The sequence below is a fragment of the Delphinapterus leucas genome, chromosome 15, assembly GCF_059928025.1.
Source record: "Delphinapterus leucas isolate spDelLeu-1000000601 "Yukka" chromosome 15, BTC_Dleu_Yukka2, whole genome shotgun sequence".
NCBI classification, from domain to species: Eukaryota; Metazoa; Chordata; class Mammalia; order Artiodactyla; family Monodontidae; genus Delphinapterus; species Delphinapterus leucas.
The window spans coordinates 62,408,617-62,430,527 of NC_143143.1; the positions used below are offsets into that span (position 1 = coordinate 62,408,617).

The 21,911-nt window shown below is 46.5% G+C and overlaps 1 protein-coding gene and 1 long non-coding RNA gene across 6 annotated transcripts in view; one reads left to right on the plus strand and one right to left on the minus strand.

Moving 5' to 3' along the window:
- The window catches only part of KIF3B (kinesin family member 3B), a 37,491-nt gene extending 33,976 nt beyond the window's left edge, over nt 1-3,515 (plus strand). For all 5 annotated transcript variants that reach the window (XM_022592703.3, XM_089896681.1, XM_022592704.3 and 2 more), the window contains one exon: nt 39-3,515. In XM_022592703.3, the coding sequence (XP_022448411.1) occupies nt 39-135 (97 nt within the window). In that variant the 3' untranslated portion in view covers nt 136-3,515. The remainder of the gene's footprint in view (nt 1-38) is intronic.
- A 1,572-nt stretch (nt 3,516-5,087) lies between these two features.
- On the minus strand, nt 5,088-21,891 carry LOC111184298 (uncharacterized). The gene is made up of 3 exons (XR_004024113.2): nt 21,347-21,891; nt 10,081-10,181; nt 5,088-8,423 (listed from the first exon to the last, which is right to left on the minus strand). It is a non-coding gene; the product is annotated as an uncharacterized LOC111184298 (long non-coding RNA).
- Between the last annotated feature and the right edge of the window lie 20 nt (nt 21,892-21,911).

A 21,911-nucleotide genomic window follows, 5' to 3' on the forward strand; every position in this document is an offset into this window, starting at 1 on the left:
CGGGATGTGTAATGTACGTATGTGCTTGACTTTTGCAGACCTAAAAGTGGAAGGAAGTCGGGATCCTCCTCCTCTTCCTCAGGAACCCCCGCATCTCAGCTTTATCCACAGTCTCGGGGGCTGGTTCCAAAGTAAACCCACTTCCTCCTCTCCCAGAGTATAAACAGCGTTTGCCTTCTGAGAGAAGAGACAAGCAAAAACCCGCAGAGAGGACTCGAGCCCAAACTCAGAACCATTCCCCTGGGGGGGAGCGATGGCCTCTTTGCAGATTAACCAACTTAATCTGGTTGAAACATGCTGGTCATAATCTGGCACTCAGCTCCTCTGGGAACCGTCCTTTAATTAGCATCTCAGAAATGCATGGGTAAGGTAAAGCGCGATAGCCGAAGTGGAAAGCAAGAGAATGACCAGTGACCTTGCTTCCCTTCTCCCTTGCCTCCTTCTCCTCTCCCTTCCCTTGCCCTCCCACCCTCTCCCCTCTCCTTTCTAGCCTGTTCTTTACACTGGGCTCCCTTCTTGTTGAACAATAGGGCAGAATCAGGAGTCACCTTAGCAGGACCAAGTCTTTGGAGGCTCAGGATAAAATGATACTGAGGTTGGAAAGCGAAAGCCCTAGAACTTGAACAGGTGCTTGTTTTTGTAGGTAGAAATGAGAAATCTCATTTGGAGCCAAGCCTCCGAGGGGCACGGTCCATGCCCCTCAGTAAGAAGTGGATCTCCCTCTGGGATCTGCTGAAGGAGCAGATGTTTTTCGAGGAAGCTACCGACTTCTGCTCCAGAAGGATTCAATGTCAGAGGCAATAGAAATAACATTCCCTTTGCCTCCTTGGAGAGTTTAGGGAAACGGCTTCTTTAAAACCTCAAAACCATGACCATCTTGTCAAAGACATAAATCTGTAAGTTGATGCCATGTCCATACACCGTGTCACTTTACTCTTCATTTGTCACCATTTTCCCTATGCACGCATGCTCTGAGCATCCCTGCCTGGGCCCATCCTCTGCCTCCAGAGCATGCTCTGCAGTGGGCCTGATTTGTGGGAGAAGGGAGGCTGGCTCTGCCTTCTCTGATGGGACGAGAGCTGGGGGGACGAGACGCATAGTGGCACTTTTGCATCCCCCGTTTTGTTCCGTATTTGCATAGAGAGCATTGGGGTGACTAGGCAGGTCAAGAGTCAAGAGGCTTGGTGCATTGGCAAGGGAAGGCATAAGAGATGGATGCAGAGGAATCCTGCCTGCCTTCGGCGGAAAACTCACCTAATCCTAGAACTGTGGCTCTTCTCAGGCAGAGCCAAAGGTGGTGGCGAGGTGTGGCTGTGCGATCGCATAGGCTCAGAGGAGAGAGTTAGGAATTTCCGTTTACATATACTAGTTTGGTTTGTAAGTTTTAGTTCTTTGTATTATTGAAATTCAAAGCTTCATTTTACGTTGGTCATTAGGTGAATGTTACTCATTTCCCCCTAAGAGAAGCTCATAAATGTGTGCGGGTGTGCAAGCACAAGCTTCCAGTGTGTCTGCGTGTGTTTGTGAGAGAGAGAGAGATCAAGAACTTGCCCGACTTTAGAAATACGCTGCGGTGCAGTTGTTGCCTTTGTCTGTATTAAAGGCCCGTTGAATGGTTGATCCAGGCTGGAAGCTCCCACGTTGGTGTCTGAGTCCACGAGCCAAGCCTGAGGGGACAACGTGCGTCCCCAGTCGGCCACACCGGCGCACCTTGCTGGCACGGTGCCTCGGGAAGGTGGCGACTCAGGTGGGCCTTGAGTTATACTTTAACTTAGCTGCTCAGTTCCCAGGGCACATTTCTGGATCAGAACCCGTGGGAAAGAGGAGGTACCAAGTGCAATGTCTTAGTGCTCTACAAATGGAGCTCTGTCGTCTGACAGCTTGTCTCCTTTTTATAACCATTCTTTCTGAACCCAGGGCCCTTTTCAGCAATTCCCAGAGCATAATGGAGGCATCCCTCATCTTTCTCGGGATCAAACTCGGCTTCTTTATTATTTACTAAGAATTTACCTGTTTGAACAGAAACCAGATAATGGGTGGGTAGCCTAAGATGGTGACCTGCCGGTTACACCTCTCTCTTGCACCACATTTCCTCGAAGCTAGTCTGAATTCTCTAGGCTGAACATATCCATTTGGCAAATCTGAGAATTGAAAATTGCAGATAACACTGTAGCTGAATACTGATGTCTCGAGGTGGCTGTTCTGACCACAGGTGATTGAGTGACCATAGAACTTTTCTAAGAAGGCAAAAGAAGAAAGCCAAGTTGACAGGCAGGATTATGAAAACAGGCTTGCCTTGTACTTGGCTGTGTTCATCTGGTGGCCTGTGAAACAAAGTAGAAGAACCCCTGGGTGGAGGTGAAGCCGTCCTGTCCCAGAGCAGTCTCCGGTGCTTTTCTTCTCTCAAAATGGATCCGAGAAATGTTCGAATAGAGTAGACAGTAGAATGTCTTGCTGCCGCCGGAAAGCTGCTGCTTTGGGCTCTGAATTGAGCCAAATGTGTAGACCTACCAAGTCGACTGAGGGACCTGGTTTTCACGTCTGTAGTCATGCTAGAATGTTCCAAGCCATCTGAGGGCCTTCAAGTCAGCAGCAGCTAATGAAGTCTGGCAGCAAGTCTAACAGGATCTAAGAAGCTCATCTGAGAGAAGGAGTTTGAGACGGAGTGTGCAACCCCCCTCAGTGAGGCCCCCTTTTGCTCTGATTGGTAGGAATGTATCTGGCTTCAGATTTCAAATCCCATGTCTCCCAGGCCCCTGGATTCAGAACCCAAGGCCACAAATCATAGGCATGAAGCACTTTCTTAAGACTCCGCCCTAATATTGGATTGTCCTCCGTCGAATGCCTGCATGCTGCTTGAATCTCACCACCCGCCCCTCCACGACCAAGGGCGTAAGAGAGTTCTGCAGCTCAGACGTGGGCCATGCCCCACTTCTGTCTGACTCTTGTAAGTCCTCCTTCACTGAATGTAGAATCGTTGCCAGGTTTCTGAGAAGCGTAGATTCCCTGTTAACGTGGGATATCAATTCTGCCTCACATTTCCCACTTGAGGTCGAGGCTCACTGCAAACAACGCCTTGGGCCATCTCAGCACCATCAGTGGACGAAAAGGGGGTTATTAATATTCTCTGAAAGCCATAATGGGAATGCTCAGAGGGACCTGGATAAGAAGAGTGGGCCTGGCTATTGTCTGTCATGCAGGGTTTTGTCTTGTACTGTTCAGAAACCTGCCCCCCTTCTCCCCACCCTTGTTTCTTGAATGAAATGCTTTTGAGGTTATTTATGAAAGGAGTGATCCTGGGGCAGGCAGGAGGCAGTGGGCTTTATGGCTCTTTGGAGTTACTATTGATCTTGACCTTCTCTTTGGCTACCTTTAGACAAAGAATATGCCAATACTTGGGGCTCTAATTTTACAACTCATATTTATTTGTATCATCTCTTTGTCTAGGAATGTAAAAGTGATTCTAAACTAAGATGTGTAATAAAAATCAATCAGATTTATTGTACTTACAAAAAGGTGTCCTCATAAATGACTAACGTTTTTGAAAATGACTTGCCTGTGGCTGACACACTGACAGTTTCTCTAAACATTTGAATTTTTCTAGTGAAAGGAGGGTGGGAATGGAAAATGAAGATTGAGTTGGAATGTTGGTATTTTAAAAATATGGCAATGAGGTAAAGGGACATGAAACGAAGAAAGAGTGACAGGTGCTTCTCGTGTTTTTCCATGAAGGTTCCTGAGACAGGCAGGAAATTTCTTTTAATTTCTGTGTTTTGTTTTTTATGTTTCTTTAAATTTATTACATATTGTACTTTAAAATATATATCTTTTTTTAACACAGAAATATTTCATGTTTTTTACCATCAAGAAAAAAAATACCAGAAATGGGTCACTTGTTGGTCTTATGGTTTCTCATATGCTCAGGCCTGCTGGCGTGTCCCCCTGGGGGTCATGTACCCTGTCTGAGGAGTGGGGACTCTGTAGAAGGAGCTCAGACCGTGGACTCCGAGCTGGGGTTGAATCCTGGTTGTGCCTCTGCTTACGAGTTGTGTGACTATGAGGAGTTTAGTTTACCTCTCTGAACCTTGGGGTCCTTGTCTGTTGTAAAATAGGGCCAATAATCCCCACCTGGCAGGGCCATTGTGGAGGATTAGCATTACATTTAAAGCAGCAAGTACTCAAGTATGTGGGTGAGAGCAGACATTTTAAAATGTGGTTATTAGGAATTCCCTGGTGGTCCAGCGATTAGGACTTCATGCTTTCACTGCCATGGTCCGGGTTCAATCCCTGGTCGGGGAACTAAGAGCCCGCAAGCCACGCGGTATGGCCAAAAAATAATAAAAATAATAAAATATGGTTATTGCTGTGACAGGACCCTGTGTTCAGAAGACACCATGAACAATTTGTATCCTAAGAAACTAGAAGCTAGTACTGGGCATATTATGTTTAGAAAACCCTAGGCCTCTGTAGAAAAGCTGCTCATCACTTAACAAATACATGTTGAGTACCTACTATGTGCCATGCTGTTCTGGGCACTGGATATAGAGATGTGAGCAACATGGTCCCTGCCTGCATGGAGCTTGTGCTTTAATGGGGAGGGAGGCAGGGTAAATGGTAACCTAATGCACACAAAAGTAGAATTACAAATCGTGACAAATGCCGTAAAGTGATATTATAAGACATTATGAGAGAGTAACAGGGGCCTAATTTGGATTGGGCGAGTAAAGAAGGGAAGGGCTTTCTGGAGAAATGGCATAAAGTGAGATTTAGAGGACAAGGAGTTATCTGGACAAGAAAGTAAGGAAGGGAATTTGTTTAAAGAGGGAACGGGGCTTCCCTGGTGGCGCAGTGGTTGAGAATCTGCCTGCCAATGCAGGGGATGCGAGTTCTGAGCCCTGGTCTGGGAAGATCCCACATGCCGCGGAGCAACTAAGCCCGTACGCCACAACTACTGAGCCTGCGCGTCTGGAGCCTGTGCTCCACAAGAGAAGGCCGCAACAGTGAGAGGCCCGCGCACCGCAATGAAGAGTGGCCCCCGCTCGCCGCAACTAGAGAAAGCCCTCTCACAGAAACGAAGACCCAACACAGCCAAAAATAAATAAATTTATTAAAAAAAATAAAAAGAGGGAACAGCGTTTGTGAAGGCCTCGTGTAACAGACAAGTAGAATTTCACAGGAAGTTATCTGCAGTCCTTTTTTACCCTCACTAGGGGGAAGCATGGAGAACTACTATAGAATAGAATTTAGTAGAGGACTTTAAAAATATATATACCAACAAGAAATGTGAAGAGCACAGAGAAGACGGTGGCCTATAGGCAAATGATTCTTAACTCTTCATAAGATGGCCTCAAACTATGTGTAACGTCCCTATAGCCCCCTTTCTTTCCAAAATGAGCTAGCTTAGCTTAGCTTGTATAATTATTTGTTGAGAACAGATCAAAACTCATTAGCCAGAAAGCAAGGGTTCAGAGTGTGATTTGAAGAATTCTGAGTGTGTTCTTGAAAGTGGCAGAAATCTGGGTGGGTCAGGGGCTATATATCAGGGGAGGTACAGGGCAGGGTTGCTGGGCAACTTGGAAATTCCTGCTGACTCACCAAGTTGTCTTCTCATCTTCCGGGTTGTTTAAAAAAAAAAAAAAATCAAGAAACTACTCAAACCTTCTGTGATGTAGTAAGAAATATATAGGGTCTTTATCCCCCCAAAACTTCTACAACTCTCGAAATTTCCTGAGTGATAAGAGTATCTTTTGGTATTCCTAACAAGCCCCTTTCAACCATACCTGAGATTATGCTAATGAAATGACCCATGGATAACTTCAGGATGGAGGCTGGTTGCCAGAGGAACCGATCATGTGATTAGTGTCGGAGCTTTCAGCACCCCTCCTGATCTCCAGGGAGGGGAGAGGAACTGTAGATTGAGTTAATCACCAATAGTCAATAATTCAATCAATCGTGCCTACCTAATGGAACCTCCATAAAAGCCCCTAAATGATGGGGGTTTGGAGCGCTTCCAGGTTGGCGAACGCACGAAGGTGCTGGGAGGATGGCATGCCCGAAAAGGGCAGGGAGGCTCCGCGCTCTTCCCCCAACCTTGCACTATGCATTTCTTCCATTTGGGTGTTCCTGAGTTGCATCCTTTATAGTAAACCGGTAATAGTAGCTACAGTGCTTTCCTGAGTTCCGTGAGCCATTCATTCTAGTAATTATTTAACCTGAGGACAGGACTGTGGAAACCCTCGACAGTTATAGCTGGTTGGTCAGAGGTACAAGTGGCAACCTGGGACTTTGGACTAGCGTCTGAAGTGGGGGCAGTCTTGTGGGACCAAGTCCTGAAATACTGGGAGTTAGTGTCAGTACTGAATTGAATTGTAGGACACCCACTTGGTGTCCGGAGAATCAGAGACTTAATTATCGGGTGGAGGGAAAAAACGCATACATTTCATCATCAGAAGTACTGTGAATAAAAACAGTTGACCTTGGAAACTGTTTTGAACTTCACACTGGTATTTTGTCTCGGGGCGCGTGATTTTGGCAGGTCCTTTTGTACTAGAGTTGCCATCTGATTGAATTTTACCCTGAGAATCTGGTCTCCAAGGACTATGCGGTGGTCACATCTGCCAACTGGGTTGTCGGTGGCATTTATCAAGGACGTAACTGTAGCTCTCACAGCTGCTCCTGTTTCATCCTCTGTTTCTATCAGCAGCCTGTGGTAAACCGTCCCCGGGTGCTTCGGTTAGGCGAGCTGACTGGGGACTGGCTTTTGGGGCGGGGCAACGGGCAGGGAGAGAAGTGGCTCACCCGCATGGCTGGGGACAGTGCAGCCCACAGGAACTTGTTGAATGCTTGTTGAGTGCTAGGTGTCTTGCTCTGCACTGGAGACCGAGAGGAGTGAAATGCTCTCCAGCCCTTCTGAGGCGGGGAGAGACAAAAGCACCGAAGGACGGTGATTCAGAGTGGTTAGGACCTCCGAGAAGGCCAGCCTCCTCTCCTCCCGCTGCTCTCCCGGGCCTCCTTTAGGTTCTGGGTTATGCCAAGCGCGTTCATGCCGTGACACCTTCACATGTGCTGTGCCCTCTCTCTGGAAATTTCTCTCCACGCTTTGCTTGGCTCACTCGTACTCATTGATCAGGTACCAGTTTAATGTCGTCTCTTCCAAGAAGCCTTCCCCAACCACGCATTCTGGTTTCCCCCCATCTCCACCTGGCTGTGTGGTGTCTCTCACTAAATAAACCGTGCTTCCTTCTTAGCCCTTTCCCCAACTTGCGATGAATGTATTTCTTTGCGTTGGTCTCCCCCAATTAGACAATAAGTTCCCTGAGGGCATGTCCTGTTGTCTTCTTAGGTTTGACCCTTAGATGGATCAGCTAGTTGGGTCGGTGCTGACACCCACAGCTCAGGACAGAGTGTTTTCTGTCAGAGGAAGGAGTGATAGGACAGGAGAGGTGGAGGAAGCCTTCACAGAGGAGGCCGCATTTGAGCGGTGCTCCTGAATATTGGGTAGGGTTTCACTCGCCTGAGAGGAGGGAAGGACATGCCAGACGAAGGCAGCAGCATGAACGAGACACGGGGCTCATGCTGGGGAACCCGAGGCCTGGAGTGCTGGGAGTGGAGAGTGAGAAGGGGTTCAACTCCAAGGCACAGCCTGTAGATAGAGGGGCAGCCCTCGGAGGCTTTTGGGGGTGTTTGTCGGGGGCGGGGGTGACGCCCAGCCCTATTTATTGCACTGCAGCGTTTTCTCCTTAAGCCAGCCCCTCATGCTACTATTTCTCTCTGAGATAACAGGAAGCAGTTTCACTAAGTGCTGCTTTAAGTTTGCCTGCTGTTCACGCAGGTTTTCTGGGCTCGGTTGGCAAATTCCATTCTGCAAGGAGCTTTCCCTGGCACAGCTCAGAACCCAAGGCATTCCAAGGGTTGACTGTGGCTTGGTTCCCTAGGAATGGGGCTGAGGCATTTTTCAGGGTAGCAGAATGGAAGGTGGTTCCTTTGCTACGTTTAGGAACAGAGAAATTAAACTTCTGCCACTGGTTTTGAAATTTATCTTCTTTGGCCAGTGAACAAAAGGTTTACATAATGCTGTCCAAACTCTGTGCCACATGTCATGGGCTACACGTGGCTCAGGGCTTCTGGAGCTCCCATTCTGGTAGGGAGGTAGCGTCATTCACAAATATGTACAATTCAAAGTGATCAGTGGCTCAGATCCGGTGCTCAGAGCGTGCTTGGGGGCGGGGGGCGCAGATTTCCGTGAGGGGTGTGTTCAACGCAGGGATCCGTCTTCTCTGCTTGGTTGTCCTGGGGCAGTGAGAAGAGCCAGGGCTTTAGCACCAGCTTCCTTTCTTCATTTTTTTGAGTACCTACTATGTTGTGGGCATCGCTCTAGTCCTCGGGGTCCAGGATGAAGCTCCTGCTCCCAGGGCTGGCACATTCTAGTGGGGGAGACAGATGGGTAACAAAAAAGAATGGACTGTCAGGTGCTCAGAGGTGCCCTGAAGGACAGCAAGGCAGGGCAGGGGTTAGAGAGTGAAGAGCTGGCGGGGGTGGCTGGGTTAGGTTGGGAGGTTGGGAGGTTGGCCGGGGCTTCTCTGCGGTGGTGACAGGTTCTATTCGAGCAGAGGCCTGAGTGAAACTGGGGAGCAAGCGTGTAGGCATCTGGTACTGGGAGGAAGAGTATTACAGGGAAATGGAACCACAGTGTAGAGGCCTGGCGGTGGGGTTGTGTTTGGGGACAGCAAAGTGTGGCTAGTAGGCAGTGGGGTTCGACAGGTGGTGGGGGACCAAGGCTGAATTGTAAGTGAATTTTATTTTTAGACCATTGGAGGCTTTTAAGCAAAAGAGGTGGAGAGTAAGAGAGGGAAATCCGACAGGAATGCTTAAAAGGATCCCTCTGGCTGCTCTGTGAGAACAGAGCAGAGGGAACAAGGGGAGAGGAAGGAGGCCGCCTGGAAGGGGAGCGGTGGTTGGGAGGAGAGGTGGTGGCTTGGACCAGGCAGTGGGAGCGGCGGAGAGAAGTGGTAAGATGTCTTAAGATGCATGCTGATTGCTGATAACTGTATGTGAGAGGTGAGAGAAAAAGAAGAGGCAACAGTAGCTCCAAAGTGTTTGATCTGAAGCTGGTGAAAATTCCACCTCTGCCACTTCCTTCCATGTGCCCCCCAGCCCGCTTTTAAGATAAAAGGCTTTATTAAGATATAATTCACCTACCACACAATTTGCCCATTAAAGTGTATGATTTATTGCTTTTTAGTATATTCACCTAGCTGTGCAATCATCGCCACCACCAATTTTAAAACATTTTCGTCACCCCGAAAGTACCCATTGACTGCCACTCCCCATTTCCTCCCAACCCCACAGCCCTAGGCAACCCACTGATGTACTCTCTATCTCATCTGCCTGGTGCTTTTAAGGTCTCAGAACTCCCCGTTTCCTCATCTGTAACTTCACAGGGTGATTATGAGGTTGGAAAGAGAACGTGAAAAGAATACAGGAGAGCATGCCTAACAGGCCAGGCCGAGTGGCCTTGGCCTTAGTAAGTGCTCCAGAAATCCCAGCCCTCCCCCACTGCTCTGACTCCTGCTTTGCCATCTTACGAAGGCAGCGCGGGCAGTGGTGAAACGCGTGGGCACTGGACCCAGACTGCTGGATTGTGAATTCTGAACTCACCACTGACGAGTTGTATGATTATTGCAAAGTTTTTTTTAACCTCCCTGGGGCTTCAGATTCCTCAACTACCAGAAAGGCATCATAGCAGGTACTTCCTAAGTTGCTCTGAGTCAAAATGTGTGAAGCACTGGGAACAGTGCCTGGCCTGTAGCAAGTACTCAGTGAGTGGGCAGTGTTGCTCAATGAGTGGTTGTCATTATTAGTCAAGTAAGGAGCAGGCAGGTGGCGGCTCCCAACGTCAAGGCCAGAAATGGACATTTCTGAATCCAGGTTGTTGCAGAGGTAATAGAGAGAGAGAGAGAGAGAGACCACGGATGTACTTTTAGTCTTGTCCTTTTGTTGGATCTCTACCTTTGCAAAAGTCACTTGTCCCCTCTAAGCCTCAGGTTGCTCATCTGTAAAGTGGGGATGAAAAGTCCTTACCTTGTGGAGCTCTGTGGAGGATTCAGTAATGTATTCAGCAGTAAGTATTGTTTTGAACACAACAGGAAAAAAATCCCTGCTCCCCTAGAGCTTGTGTGGAGCTAGCGGAGAGAGACAGAAAGTAAATATTAATCGTAAAGACAATAATAATCATAATAAATAAAATACATGAATAAGAAAGCAGATGTGTAAAGCACCTGGCGCCTGGCATGTGGCGAGCATTCTGTCAACAGTAGCTGTTACGATTATTGCATGAAAGCACTTTGTAAAGCTGGACAGCACTGCATGGAGGTGGGTCTCCAGGTGACTTTGCGAGCATGTTGCCTTCATCTAAGCCTACCCTCATCTCCGCTCAATTAAATTTCACTCAGCCTCCAAGGCCCCTTTCGAGTTGCCTGGTTGAAATCTTTGTCTCTCATGGTAGAGTTTTCTTTTTTCCTCCCTTCAGCTGGCATTTACTGAATGCCACTTTGGGCCAGTCCTGCTGCCGGATGCTGGGGCTTTTATGTTGAAAAACCCAGGAGGGGTGTGGTCAGGAGTGTGAATGGAGGGAGCCCAGGGCACTCTGGGCTAGACTGTGTAGGATCCTGGCTGCCTTGGTTTTAGTCTGTCCAGGGAGACCCCAAGGCTTCTGAGCCGAGTGATAAAATTAGCAGATAAACTAAGACTTCACGACATTCTTGTTTAAATACTGCATGGTAAAAGAAAACATTTGCATTATGGTCAAATACATAATCTCTGTTTAAGCACTATAATCTATCCAAAGAGCTACAAGATGGAGATGCAAGGACATGTAGAAGAGCAAAGACCTCGGGGCAAACAATGTCTCAAGGTGAAGACAGTATTCTACCAGATCAGCAGGAAATGTGGCAAAACGGCGCAGGGAGGTTTTGGAGCTAGATAAACCTGGGTTAGCACTTATTGCCCGAAGCAAGCTATTGCACCTTGGTAGGAGGGTTAATACCCACCCCGCTGCTCTCAAGAGTTGCTGGAAGGATGAAAGAAAACATCCATCAAGGATCTGTCACTTAACAGGCATACAATAAGAGGCATATATTATTAAATATTAATAGCACTATTAATTATTAGTAACAGTGCAGCATTATGGAAAGAGCTCTTGTGTCAGCCAGACCTGTGTGCAAATCCTGATACTTCCATTGCAAGTTGCTTAACCTTTCTGAGCCTTGGATTGTGTCCCTTCCTGTAAAATGAATGAATAATACCTTCCTTGTAGGGTTGATATATGATAAATGTGATAATATAAATTTCCTAGGTTGTATAATAAGTGTTAAGTGCTATTTCAAAATCAAAATATAGCAAGCTTTATTGAATATTCTGATTATAAAAGTTATATATTCTGATGGTAAAACAAACAATACAAAAACACTTAAAGGAGTAATTACAAATCACTGGAAATTCTATTTCTTATAGCTGATAGCCAGTTTTTTAGATATCTCTTTATGCAAACTCTTTTAGTTCGACCTTCATAATATATATGGGTCCATAGTACACACCTGTCCTGTTTTCACTCAAGAATATGTTATGGACATATGTCCAGTTAATAAATATGGATTTATATTATTATTCTAAATGGCTTCCTAGGGGGCTTCCCTGGTGGCGCAGTGGTTGGGAGTCCGTCTGCTGATGCAGGGGACGCAGGTTCGGGCCCCGGTCCGGGAAGATCCCACATGCCGCTGAGCGGCTGGGCCCGTGAGCCATGGCCGCTGAGCCTGCGCGTCCGGAGCCTGTGCTCCGCGGCGGGGGAGGCCACAACAGTGAGAGGCCTGCGTGCCGCAGAAAGAAAAGGAAGGAAAAAAATAATAATAATAAATAAATAAATAAATGGCTTCCTAGTAATCTATTGTATGGAATACCAGAATTTATTTAACGCTATAGATAGTCATTGAAGTCATTTTCAGATTATTTTGTTTTATACAATACTGTATAAAGCAACCTTATATATAGATCATTGTTCACTTGTTTAATTTCCTTCCTAGGATAAATCACTATAAATGAATTACTAGATCAAAGGGTTTTCCCATTATAATTTTGTCCCATATTGGTAAACTGCCTCCCAAAATGCCTATATGAATTTGCACTCCCACCGGCAGTGCATAAATTATGCCCATTTCCCTATATCCTTGTTAACACTAGGTTCTGGCAATCTTTTTAACCTTTGCCAGTCTGAAAAATTTCAATTCTCTTGAAAAATGGTATCTCAATTTTGTTTCTATCTGTAGTTCCAGTATTACTAATGAGGTGGAAAATATTTTCAAGTATTTATTTCCATTTGTGATCCTTCTTTTGTTAATTGCCTTTTTAGGCCATTGTTATTTGACTATTTTTCTAATTCAGGTGTTTCCTATTGACTTTTAAAAACTCTTTGTTTATTAGGAAGCTTTAAAAAAAAAATTTATTTATTTGGTTGCACCATACCAGTTGCAGCAGGCAGGCTCCTTAGTTGCAGCTCACTGGCTCCTTAGTTGTGGCACGTGTGTGGGATCTAGTTTCCTGGTCAGGGATCGAACCCAGGCCCCCTGCACTGGGAGCACGGAGTCTTAACCACTGTGTCACCAGGGAAGTCCCTGTTTATTAGGAATTTTAACTCTTTGTCATGTATGTGACAGATATCTTCCTCCGCTTCATTGGTTGTCTTTAACCTTGTGTGTGGTATTTTATTGCCACATATGAAGTTTTAAGTTTATAAAGTCAAATCTTGACTTGATTTTACTGGACGGATTTTTTAAAAACTTTTATAACATGTTTAGAAAGTCTTCCGGTTCCAGGATTATTAAAACATTCCCTTGTTTTTTTCTTCCAATGCTTTTATTGTTTCTTTTATCACATGTACATCTTTGATCTAAGAGGTGGAATTTAGACTTAGGGAGGAAGATGGAGCTCCAACTTAATTTTTCTCCAAATGGCTACCCAGTGGTCCCGTTCCGTTTATTGACTTCCATCTTTTCTCCACCAATATGAAATGTTACCTTTATTGTACACTATAATTCCTTATACACTTGGCTCTATTTCTGTACTCTGTTCAGTTTAATAGGTCTGTCAGTTCCTTTGTCAAAACTGTACTGTTTTAGTTTGGTGTAGCTACCTAATGCATTTTAGTATCTGGTAGAACAAGTCCCAACTCATTCATCTTCAAACTTCTTTTGGCAGTATGGCGGAGTGGTTAAATTCGCAGAGTTTGGGTTCGTTCAGCCAGCCTGAGCTTTAATCCCAGGTCAGCCACCTGCTAGCTGTGTAATCTTGGGCAAGTTATTTTTTTCTCTCTGAACCTCTGCTTCCTCATCTGTTTAAAGTTAATAGTAACCGTATCTACCTTACAGTGTTTTTGTGAAGATGAAATGATGCATAGAAAGTCCTTGGGCCAGAGTCTGGCACATGGCAAGTTGTCAGTAAATGTTCAGTCTTTTTGTTATGAAAACGATGCATCTATTTTTCCAGTTGAATTTTAGGATCACTTTGACAATAAAATCTCACTGGGATCTTGATTGGGATGACATTTACTGGATAGGCTAATTTTGAGATAATGAATATCCACGTTATAGGGTCTTCCAGCCTGAGGCAAGCTGTGCTCTTTATTGGTCCAAGACTTTATGCTCCTTGGTGGAGTTTATAGTTTTCTTTATATAAGATGTGTGATTTTATATTAACTTTATTTCCAGATGGTGTAAGTTTTGTTGTTGTTGTGAGTGTGACTTTCTTAGTACATAAGAAAGTTATTCATTTTTTTAAATTGAGATATAATTGACATATAACATTATATTAGTTTAGGGTGTACAACATATTGATTCTGTATCTGTGTATATTGTAAAATGATCACCACAATAAGTCTAGTTAACATCTAGCACCATATGGAGTTGTACATTTATTTTCATGTGATGAGAACTTTTAAGATCTACTCTCTTAGCAACTTTCAAATATACAATACAGTAATATTAACTATAGTCACCACGCTGTACATTACATCCCCAGGACTTATTCTATAACTGGAAGTTTGTACCTTTGACCACCTTTACCCATCTTGTCCACACCCCCGCCTCTGGCAACCACCAGTCTGTTCTCTGTATCTACTCATTAATTTTTTTTTTTTTGCGGTACGCGGGCCTCTCGCTGTTGTGGCCTCTCCCGTTGCGTAGCACAGGCTCTGGACACGCAGGCTCAGCAGCCATGGCTCACGGGCCCAGCCGCTCCGCGGCATGTGGGATCTTCCTGGACGGGGGCACGAACCCGTGTCCCCTGCATCGGCAGGCGGACTCTCAACTGCTGCGCCACCAAGGAAGCCCTATAATTGTTGATTTGGGAAATAATTTCTCCTCTACATAGTGTCAGCTTTGAGATATCCCCTTCCCTCAGCTCCAGGAGCATCCCAGGTTTCTATCACTAGGGCACCTCCCATATTGACTTGCCATCACTTAAAATCCATCTATATGATGTAGGAACTGTGTCTAATTGGACTGTTAGTCCCCAGGGCTCAGCACAGGGCTTGTATCAGTACTAACTTATCAGTGCCAATTAAAGAAGGTGCCCCATGCTGTACTACTGTTTTCTGGGATAGAAGAGCCTCTCTTCTAGGACAGAGGGCAGGACGGTAAATAGGCCCACAGTCCCTGACCTTATCTGGCTGACAGTCTAATTGGGGAGCAGACATTGAGGAAGTCATTATTAATGTCAAGAGTGAATTATGTTTTTCCTTATTACATTTTGAAGGAAGCTTTGGATGCTATGGGAGCGTAAAGGACTTAGTGAGTATAGGGCAGCAGAGAAGGCCTTGCCGAAGAAATATTCAAGGAGGAGTCTGGGGCGACTGCACCCGTCTTGCTCTCCCTCCACTGCAGACCAGTGTTAGCACCCAGTCCTGCTTGAACGTATCCATTCAGCAAACAAAGAGCATCTGCTCTGTGTCAGGCCCTGTGCTGTTGGGTCTGGGACCACAGAGTTGGGTAAGAGCCAGTATCTGAGCTCAAATCAGAGTTCTGTTGATTCCTGGTAGTTACAGGAGGCAATCAAAACTCCTCAGCCTGGAGATCTACCTCCTGTCCCTCCCTTATGCCCCTACTAGGCCCCAGCCCACCTTTCTGCCCATGGGTCCTCCTGCCCCACTGGACTGCTGACCCCTCCCCAACTGAACACACTTGTACTTTCATACACACGTGGAGGCTGTCACCCCCTTCCCCCATCATACGCACTGTCACTTCTACCTAGAACTCCCCTGAGCCACTCCTCTTTCCTCTGGGCCTTCAAGAACCAGGGAATCACCAGCTCTGTGAAGTCTGCCCTCCCAGCGTTTGCTACTTCATCCTTGTCCAAAATTGATGGTGGGTCTTAAGAATGTGTATAGTTATTTGTTTCCACATCTGTGATCCCATTAGACCAGGGCGCCCTCAGAGTCAGTGACCTTGACTTTGTCTCTTTGGTGGGAACTAGGACGCAGTGGATAACTTGGGAACTGCAATTAAAATAGGGTAAAGAAATGCAACTTCTGTAATTGAAGGGGAAGGATACAGAAGTTAGAGAAGGGATGGGATTACTTAGCTTAGAGCAGTGGTTCTGAACCTAGGGCTCCGGGATCATAGGAGCAAGGTGGCAAAGAGTGTGAGGTATGTGCAAAGTTAGGTTACTTGGGTTTCAATCCTGGCTCTGGCATATAGTAGCTCCACAAGTTGGGACAAGTGGTTTTATTTCTCTGAGCCTTTGAGAAAAGGGGGAGTACTACTGTTACTAGCATTACTATATTGGCTTCAGAGGGTCTGGGCACACCCTGAAATGCTATAAAGAATTTTGTATAAATAGGTGTAAGTAAAGCTTGTCCAGAAAGAGGGTCCCTTGATTTTCAGCAGCTTTCACAGAATGTACAAACTAAGCAGAAGGGAGGCACTGTCTTTCTCAGTTGTCTAGTTCTGTGTAACAGATTACCTGAGAACTTAGTGACTTAAAACAGTAAACATTATCTCACACAGTTCCCAGGAGCAGCATATTTGGGTGATTCTGGCTCTGGATCTCTTATGAGGTTGATCTCTCAAGATGTTAGCCAGGGCTGAAGTCATCTGAAAGCTTGTCTGGGGCTACTGGCCGTGTAGGCGTCACCTCTCCATATGGCTGCTTGAGTGTCCTCACGACAGGGTGCCTGGCCTCCCCCAGAGCCTGTGATCTAAGAGAACAAGGCAGAAGCTGCAGTGTCTTTTATGACCTAGCCGCAGAAGCCACACGTGGTCATTTGCAAAATATCCTATTGGTTCCATAGTTCAGCCCTATTCAAAGTGGGAGGGGACTAAAAAGGATATGAATGTCAGGGCTGGGAATCATGGGGCGGGGGCGGGGGGGAATTTTGGAGGCTGGCTACCACAGTGCCTTAGAAGGAATTTGGAATGAGGAGTTTTAAGTTTAAATCCCGACTCCAACAACAACTAATTGTGTGATCTTGGGGAAAGCTCCTTTGCTTTACTGGCACTGCCAATTTTCTTACTCAGCTCACATGGTGGGTTGTGATATTCAAGAGTCAAAGCCTGTGAAAGCCATTTATTCAAACCCTCAACTTCACATTCAGTTATTAGCAATCATTAAAGAGGAGGGGGAACAAAAGCCATTTGAGGCAGTGTGTAAGTTAATGTTTTCAGTATAAAAAATTGAAAATGAAGAAACAACCCAATTTCATCAAATTAGCACCACTCTTAAAATTTTGGTGTTTAAATGCACTTTAAAGTTTCTTTTCCTTCTTCACAGAGAAGGAATAGAGGAAATGTCTTATATTGAGATGAGAAAGATTTATGGTAGATGAGTACATTTCTTTAGTATTAAGAGATATTGAAAATTGGGATGGGCTTCTTAATGGGGTCCTGAAATCTCCACCTGAAAACCTTAAAGAATCAAGCAGAGGGCTTTTATTATCTATACTTCTAGTAAAAACTAGCTCAGGTCATCCTTTGAGGCCATTTGGGAGGGGATCCCACAAATCTTTTTTTTTTTTTTTTTTTTTTTTTTTTGCGGTACGCGGGCCTCTCACTGTTGTGGCCTCTCCCGTTGCGGAGCACAGGCTCCGGACGCGCAGGCTCAGCGGCCATGGCTCACGGGCCCATCTTCCCAGACCGGGGCACGAGCCCCTGTCCCCTGCATCGGCAGGCGGACTCTCAACCACTGCGCCACCAGGGACGCCCCCCACAAATCTTCTTAGTAAAATGAAAAGAAGTATTATTAAAGGTGTTCTCATACTGTTGAGCATTAAAATCTTTATTTTTTTCATCACACTCAAATGAGCACGAGTAGCACATACTCATTCTAGAAGATTTGGAAACTACAGACAAGTGTAAAGAAGTGAAAAACATTATATCTGCCACCTTAATCTAAGCACTTGGTTTTGTGGTTTAGATGAAAAATAATTTTTTTCAATTAAAATAATGTGGGCTTCCCTGGTGGCACAGTAGTTGAGAGTCCGCCTGCCGATGCAGGGGACACGGGTTCGTGCCCCGGTCCGGGAAGATCGCACATGCCGCGGAGCGGCTGGGCCCGTGAGCCATGGCCGCTGAGCCTGCGCGTCCGGAGCCTGTGCTCCACAAGGGGAGAGGCCACAACAGTGAGAGGCCCGCGTACCACAAAAAAAAAAAAAAAAAGTAATACTTTGTAGGAAACACCCTCCCCCCAAATTGGCTGTAGTCTCACAAACCAGAAGTAACCATTATTAACATTTTGGTGGCGTAAAATGGGATTTAAACACGTTTTCAGCCTCATGGGAGACTGAAAAAACAGGAATGGATTTAAGTGATGGTGAATGGCAGGTAAGCTGAGTTAGGGCTGCCCATCACGTGGGCAGATTCTGTGCCTAATGACCACAGTGAGGTGAGGAGGTCTCCATCTCTAAGCATCTTTACAACTTGCATAGGTCTGTTTGGGTGAATCATGCCTCACTGTTTACCAATTCTGCCTGGGCAGGTTCCAAATACTGGATAGGGCTTATTCCATGGGAAATTAGCAGTTAGGGACTTTGTCCAATAAAGTAATTATTGAGTAAGGTCATCCAGATTGAGTGCCTACCATGTGCCAAGACTGTACCAGATGTTGGGGGTGTGATAATGACCTCAAGAAGATGCTAACAAGAGCACAGACATTAGACCAGTAATCATACAAGGAAATGAGATGTGGGAGGTACCAGGAGAGGTGCACATTTGTGGATCATCTGCTATGCTGGAAGTTTAGCAGATGTGATCTCACTGGGACCTGAGGGAGGTAATTTGACCTCTCTGAACCTCAACTTCATTTGAAAATGGGGACAGAGTCACTGGGAGAGAACATTCGTTAGTGTGGCAAACTCTGTTTCAGGGTTCACTGAAGGTTCACTGAAGTATAAAAATGAGACACTTTTTACACTTCAGACTCTAAACCTTCTTGGTGGCAAAGAGAGCTGGCCTTTAGTGAGTCTACTGTGTTCAAGGTGTTTTACAAAGGTCCCATTTAATCCCAATTCCACCCTTTGAGTTTATGTACCCCATTGTCTAAATTGATGGCTCTGAGTCAATGGGAGTTTTCATAACTTGACCAAGACCACACAGCTGGAGAATGACTGCAAGAAGATTTAAACCCAGGCCTGCTGAAGTCCAAAGCCAGTGGCAATACATTATCTCATAGTGAGGTTCCAGGGGTGTATGTGTCCTTTTGGAAATGCTTGGGTCGCTGGTGGTGTGTTTGTTATTCAGATTCCTGAATGTGTGCTTTGCTCATAACTGTGCAGTTTGAAAACACTGACTCACCCCCAAACAGGGCAGGGTTGGATATCAGTCCCGTTTATCTTATACTGTCCTGTGGCACCTGTGTTGACTTGAAAGAAATTCTGTAATAAAAGCACTGTGATTAAAAACAGAAAAACACACACCAAAAAAATGTATAGGTTTGTTTTTGGTGCTTGTGACAAGAGAATACACTCATGAGTGTCATTAACTTAAAAAATGACAGCTATTTAAGGTTTAGTGACTAAAGCCAATTTTCTAACACACATCTTGTATAGTCCTCTGAACATACTCTTTTCCCACTTAACTATGATGTTGTCATTAGTTTCCGTTTGATCCTGCAAGGGCAGAGACCTTGAACATTCACATCTGGATTCCCCCATGGCTTGACCCAACTGACAGCCAGGCAGAATTGACTGAAAAACTTAAAGGCGTTTCTACGGTGCCTGCCTACATTAGCTTTCTTTTGCTACTGTAAAAAGTTACCAGATTTAGTGGCTTAAAACCTTCTGTCTCACACTTTCTATGGGTCAGAAGTCTGGACTGTGTGGCTTAGCTGGTTCTTGGATACAGCTAAAATCAAGGTGTTAGTAGGACTGGACTCCTCTCTGCAGATTGCGGGGTTGGGGTGGGGAGAACCTGCTTCCAAGCTCAGTCAGGTTTGAAAGCTCAGTCCCATGAGGCCGCAGGACTGAGGTCCCATTACTTGCTGACAGGGCTTGTTCTCAGCTTCTAAAGGCTGCCTACGTTCCCTGGCTCATGGCCCCTTCATCAACAGTGGGTTGAGTTCCTCTCAAGCTTCGAATCGGATTCTTCTCCTGCCTCTTCTCTCCAAAGCATCTCTTTTGCATTCCTCTTCTGCTTTTTAAGGGTCCATGTGATTACACTGGGTCCACCCTGATAATCCAGGATAATCTCCCTATTTTATGGTCCTTAATTCCATCTGCAATGTCCCTTTTGCCATGGAATGTAACATATTCACAGGTTCCAGGGACTAGGGCATAGATAGTTTTAATTTTTGGGGGGGGGAGGGGGCGAGGAGGACGTTATTCTGCCAACCACAGTGCCTGTACTAAACATGTAAATTTTAGAATGAATCTTCTCTAGTTGACTCCTTGGAGGTCAGAGGGGGATGAAGCTACTCGAGAAGAAAACATTTGAAACAAGCCAAATGACTTGTCAAAGGTCACCGCGTCTGCTGTAGATTAAACCACCACCACCACCACCAACCCTTTGTGAAAAATCAGGTCAAACAATTTTTTGGTCGTGGAGGTGGGGTTCTTCCTTTCCCCCTATTGGGGTGAAGTTAGAAGCGGACAGAAGATTTTAAAAACATGCCTATTTCACCTTCTACAGTCTATTCACTTTGCAGGGTTTTGTTTATTGGACGTGCAAGTCTTCTGTGTGACGAGTGTTAGAAGCAGGAGCACTGAACTCCATGATGTTAGCCTTTGGCAGCACGTGTTGATCTTCCCTAAGCACTGCGCTAACACCAGGGAGTGGAGGGTATGCTTCCTCACCCTGGGATAACTTTCAAATGTGGCCATTGACCCTTCCTCCCTAATTTTAAAGAACTGGCCACTATCCAGTTTAGGACTGATTCTAGGAATGTTTCTGGACGTTGACTGGTTCAACAAATAGGCACAGAAAACATATGTGTTGGGTACTCTGAACATCATTTCATTTCATGCTCTGCAACCAAGGCTCAGAGAGGGTAAGTACAGTGCCCATTGCCCCTCAGCTGGTACCAATTATTAAACACTTGCTTTATGTCAGGAGCCAAATTATATGGACCTAATGTCATGGTCCCCCTTCACACCCTCTTCCAACCTGCCAGGTGTTTTATGTTGATTTTAATCTCAATAATGCTGTGAGGTATTAGGCTGATAGCCATGGAGTGGCTTAGCCAGAATTCCGGTCTAGGTCCGTTTGACTCCAGGCTCTGTGTTCCCTTCAGGATATTGCCTCTAAAAAGGCCTCAGGTGCATTCTGGTAAGTATGTCCCCAAAGTCCAAGTTCTTCACACAACCCGTAATCGTATCACCAAGTTCACCAGGTGGCATGAACGCTGTAGGCTGCGTGTGCAGCTTCTGCAAACACATAGCGGCATGAAAGCACAGGAGGAAATGGAGAACTGTCTAGGTTCATCAATCGTGAAATAACCGTTTTACTGGTATGAGTATCTTTTTGTCTCATTATTATGCGGCAGTGAGTCATTTAGGGGAGGACCAAAAGGGAAAGTCCTGTCTCTTGTTACCTACAAGAAGTGTCAGTGAAAACCGCTCAGACGGAGAGAGGCACAAAGTGGGCGCTGGAAGTCGAGCTACCAGTTCTCGATCCCCCCCCTTTACCCGCGTGGCGGCCCCAAGGCGAGAAGCGCCGAAGGGGTTAAACACAGCTCACGGTAGTGGGGCACAGGGCCACCGCCCCTTCCCAGCATCGCCTCCCAGAATGCCTCAGGCCCCCAGCCAGTTCCCGCACCTCGCGAGACTCCGCCCAGCCCCTTTCCCGAACGACTGTCCGGCCCCCTTCCTTACCGAGCTCTGCGCGGGGCAGAGGAAGGGAGGGGAGGGCGGAAAAGACGGGCCGCGGGGCACGCTGGGAAGTGTGGTCCAAGAGTTTCACTCAGCCATATTCTTCCGGAGCGGGGGAGGCCAGAGAGGCAGCCGGGACTACGACTCCCAGCCGCCCTTTCGGTTTGTTTTTGTTCAAAAAAAAAAAAACCCCACACTCCCCCTCCTCACTCTTCACACACACTCACACACACCCACGGCAGACACGCACACACCCGGGCGCCGAAGGGAAAGCCGCGTCTCGCCTTCCCGCCCCGCCGCCAGTCCGGTCTTGGCCTCGCAGTAGAGCGGGAAAGCGGAGGCCGGAGCCGTGACCTCTGACCCCGTGGTTATGCGGAGCCGCCGCATTCCTTAGCGATCGCGGGGCTACCTCCTTCTCCTTCGCTGCTGCTGCCGCCGCCGCCGCGGGCGACTGACGCAGCGCGGGCGCGTGGAGCCGCCACCCCTCCCCCACCGCCGCCCTCGCGCCGGGTCTAGCGCCAGCCGGTCCCCGCGCGCCCGCCCCCTCTCCCCGGCCGCACCCGAGTTT